The 4,397-nt window shown below is 41.7% G+C and overlaps 1 protein-coding gene across 1 annotated transcript in view; it reads left to right on the forward strand.

Annotated features, from left to right (window-relative positions):
- Nucleotides 1-536: 536 nt before the first annotated feature.
- Nucleotides 537-4,397, forward strand: part of MAGT1 (magnesium transporter 1) — a 9,594-nt gene continuing 5,733 nt past the window's right edge. Inside the window, exons 1-5 of the mRNA XM_010161984.1 lie at nt 537-706; nt 1,202-1,319; nt 2,484-2,624; nt 3,092-3,232; nt 3,563-3,652. Coding sequence (XP_010160286.1) covers nt 537-706; nt 1,202-1,319; nt 2,484-2,624; nt 3,092-3,232; nt 3,563-3,652 — 660 coding nt within the window. The remainder of the gene's footprint in view (nt 707-1,201; nt 1,320-2,483; nt 2,625-3,091; nt 3,233-3,562; nt 3,653-4,397) is intronic.

Raw genomic sequence — 4,397 nt, forward strand, 5'->3', positions numbered from 1 at the left:
AGGTGGGGCCTGGCAGGCCGCGGGCTGGGCGACTTGGCCTCACCCTGGGTAGCCCACCGGCCTCCCCGGCCTGAGGCTCGGTAGTACCAGCTAGGCCCTGAGCGCAAGCCCATGAGCACGCCTAGGGCCAGGGGAGCACTTGTGTTTTTAGAATCACACGGTTCTAACTGTAATTGTATTTTCCAGTGCGTTTAATTCCAAGTTCTTCTGTTCCTATAAAAAATGCTGTAAGAGGGCTGTTTTCCTCCCGTATGGGGTTTGGAGGGGGAGAGTGGGCAGACTGACTGTCTAGGGCTGTAATCACAAAGGTGTCATGTATCTTCACACGGTGTTTGAAAAGAGCCCTCTGCATGTACTTGGTGTCCGTTGTCAGTCAGAGAGTAGTTTGTTATTTACCCTGAAGCATTCATCTGCAGAAGGCAGTTAATAAGGAGTAGAAAAGACGTTTGTTATGTCAAATCTAAAAACCTTCCAGATTCTACTGTGAGACTAGGAAAACCCAATACCCAACAGTGTTTCTCTGACTTTATTTTCAGATGGTGTTGTCAGAAAAAGTGAACCAGCTGATGGAGTGGGCTAGTAAAAGATCAGTTATTCGAATGAACGGAGACAAATTTCGACGCCTTGTGAAGGCTCCGCCCAGAAATTATTCGGTGATCGTGATGTTCACTGCCCTTCAGCCTCACCGACAGTGTGTTGTGTGCAAGTATGGGCTCAGTTTTGTCCTAAATTAGAACTTGAAAGTCATCATATGCTTTGTAGGAAATTAAATTTAAGCCATATTATGGCTTTCATGTATTAAACCAGAGGTGGCAGAGATCTGTAAACAAGAACTTTATACCTGGTTAGTTGAAATTAGTTGCTTGCCTCTCCTCTTACAAGGAAAAGAGAGCACACCTGTACTTGTCTTGGTGTTCTGAGGACTAGCAAATTGTAAGCCGCTGGGTTCTGTTTCCAATTTCCATTAGAAAGTGCCACTGCTTGTCTTCATGGGCTCAGCAAAACTTGCTCATGCCTTAAAAAATCCAGCAGTGCCAAATGCTTGCCTTGATTGTTAGAGGAGTGTCTGGCCTGGAACCTTCTCTTTGGAAAATTAACAGAGGTGTGTGTGGGATGCACCCGTTAATGGGGTGGGTGGCTACGGCGGCCTCAGCTGTTCTGGAGAAACATATGATACAGCATCTCACTTGGTGTTTTACAGGCAAGCTGATGAGGAGTACCAGATTCTGGCAAACTCCTGGAGATATTCCAGCGCATTTACCAACAAGATCTTTTTTGCTATGGTAGATTTTGATGAAGGCTCAGATGTGTTCCAGATGGTAATGGCTGTCTTCTAACGTTATTTTTAACTTGGGTTTTGGGGGGTGAGGGCAAGAAGGGAAAGAAGTATGCAGAATTTCTTGTTACAGTGATTAAAGAAATAATGGAGAAGTTAAAAGTTGCTGCTCTCAGAAGAAACAAGAAGAGTAGAGGGCAGTAGCATATGGGCAGTTACAGTAACAGACCTGACAAACCTGGAATAGGCACAAGGAGTGCACTGGCCTCTCTGACTGGTTTTGCCTGAGTTTGTCTCCTATAATAACTTAGAGGATGATTTTTAAGGCAATTCCTCTGTGGTACAGAAGGCAGGAAGATAGAAAGCACCGATGTCATTAGGAACAGCTGTGAAAATTTTTAGATTACTAGAGAATGATAAATGAAGCTTTCAGTATTGATTAACTTGTTTCTTTTCAAGTACCCAGTCCCTTTGCTCTTCTATTAACATTATGTAACCCCATTTTTTTCTAACTGTATGAGACCATTGCAGTGTTGATCACATTAAGAGCTCATTACAGTTTTGCAAATCTTAACTGTTTTTTTAAGGCATACTCATCTCTTTTTTTAAAAGCTACACAATTTATGCAGTGATACTTTATTAAATGGAAGGGCTTGGGCTGGAAAAGTGGAAAAGGATCTCTTCTTTGTTATTCTTGTTATTGAAAAAACCTTGAAATGCTATGGGAAAACAGTGTTAGGAAAAGGTAGAACTGCATTTTGCAAGCAATTCCTTTTATTTTCCTATTATAATCTCCTCTTAACTGGTTGGAATCTGTTGAATCGGTAGCTGTAGATCTGAGTGCTAACAAAGAAATGTCAGTCACCTTAGAAAACGTGTTCAGTCATGGGTTAAGAAAAAAGCCTACTCAGAAGTAAAGAGTTTTGTTCTAAGACATCCAGAACAGCCAGTGAGAGGGCTAAAGAATTTGTCTCTTGATACTAAAAGGAGAAAACCGCGTGGAACACAAAAGGGACATTGCAGGCATGTAGTGGTTACTTTCCTGAAACACAAATGCTGTCTTAAGTCACTGTCAGTGAAATCTTATTTATTGAGTAGTTGCTTTCTCTGATTTAGTGATGATGTTGCCAGATGCAAGTGGAATAGGATTATGTTGCTAACTAGACCTTTCATGGTGCCGTATCTTCTTTGAATTTTCTAAACGCAGCTAAACATGAATTCTGCTCCAACCTTCATTAACTTTCCTGCTAAAGGGAAGCCGAAACGGGGTGACACCTACGAACTGCAGGTGCGAGGCTTTGCAGCTGAACAGCTTGCTCGATGGGTGGCCGACAGGACTGATGTCAGTGTAAGTGTGCGCAGTCTTGCCCTGTCACCACCTCTGCAGGGCTGTAATTAGCTAATTGCAGCTATGGAAGGTGTCAGCTGTGTTCTGTGGCTAATGATCTACTCTCAGATACTCTATGTCGTTTGGGCATGTGACTACATCTTTAAGTTTCCTTACACTCTGTATTCTAATATTTTATAGAATTCTGTATTTCATAAGAGGATAAAATTTATCTTCCTTCTCCCTCTTCCGCTCCTGTGAAAGAAAGAGTCTTTAAAAATTTTAGGTATGGTAAAGGTGTATAAAACTAAAGTTACAGCGAGAGGGAAGAATCATTGCTTCCTTCCCCAGTCAGATTTATTACACAGAAAAACTGTGTGCGTGTTGGTATTTTTTCCCCACTCTAATGTATTGCAGGGGTTGTTAGGAGTGCAGGTATAATATATAATCCTGTTGAGGGGAAAATAATTCAACTGTTTACTGCTTAGATCCGTGTGATAAGGCCACCAAACTACGCTGGACCGTTGATGTTAGGACTGCTGCTGGCTGTCATTGGAGGCCTCGTGTACTTGCGTGGAAGCAACCTGGATTTTCTGTACAACAAAACTGGCTGGGCCTTTGCTGCATTGGTGAGTAATTCTAACTCTTGCCTGGCTGTTGGCATGAATTTCGTAGCAATTCAGGTCTCTAAATCTTTTGTATTTAAAGATGCTTAAACCTGGTAGAGGAAAATGGGGTGCATTTAGTTTTACTTTTTGGTAGTTTGATAATATTATTTGGTCTCTCTCTTTTTAGCTCAGTTAATGTTGATTAGATGCCTTTTAGACAAATAGAAGGTAGGACAATGCTTAGCCTAAGACTGTATTCCAAACCAGTACATTTTGCTAAGAAATGAAAAGAAATGGGGTAAAATTTTTTTAAAAATCCTTATTAAATAGTGTTTCTTTTTTCCTTTTCAGTGTTTTGTGTTAGCAATGACATCAGGCCAGATGTGGAACCACATTAGAGGTCCACCCTATGCTCATAAGAATCCCCATACAGGGCAAGTGGTGAGTCTTTTCATTTTCTTTTCTGCGTTTCTATTGTCTTTCTACAGAATAAGGCTGATGCTAAAAGAAGCGAGTCAGTGCAAATTCTGTTCTTGGCTTTCTTCTTGGTAAGTCAGAGAGGCTAGCCCCTCCTGCCATGAGCAAGGCAAACTAGAGGGCTCGTGGTGAGTTCAGAGAGGATCTCTTAAAAGAGCAGTTTGTTGTCTTTGAAACAGAGGGAGGGTTAGAGCTCCAGGCAAGATACAACGTGGATCTGCTTATTAGACTTGGGTTTTTTTGCTGTTTAGCTGTAACACCACAACCATAGTGAAGTAGAGCTTCCCATTAGGGATCGAAAAATGGTGTGCTTTCACAAACTTTGAATTTTTTGTTAAGTCAGTTAGTTATTAAACTACTGATGTAAATAAAACGGAGCCAACTTATTGATTGGGAGTCCTCATATTTTAAATGTTTTCTTGAAAATGCTTCCTTTTTCTTCTGTTTACATCATTCCTAAGGCTTTTTGAGCCTGAAGAATAATAAAGCTTCAGTGGTATTGGTAGTGGTGTTGCTTTTCCTGGTATGTCATCAAAAAGGTTTCACATGCTTGGTGCTGGAGCCAAGTGAAAAGGGTTCATGTGCAGCTTGAAGAGACTGTCCCGAGGCTGAGGAGCAACATGCGTAACCGAAGAATCTGAGTCGGGGAACAGATCAGACTTGGGTCACAGTGGGTGCAGGAGGGTGGGATGATGGTATTTTTGCCCTG

Source organism: Eurypyga helias, unplaced genomic scaffold, assembly GCF_000690775.1.
Source record: "Eurypyga helias isolate BGI_N326 unplaced genomic scaffold, ASM69077v1 scaffold16442, whole genome shotgun sequence".
In the NCBI taxonomy this organism is placed as follows: domain Eukaryota; kingdom Metazoa; phylum Chordata; class Aves; order Eurypygiformes; family Eurypygidae; genus Eurypyga; species Eurypyga helias.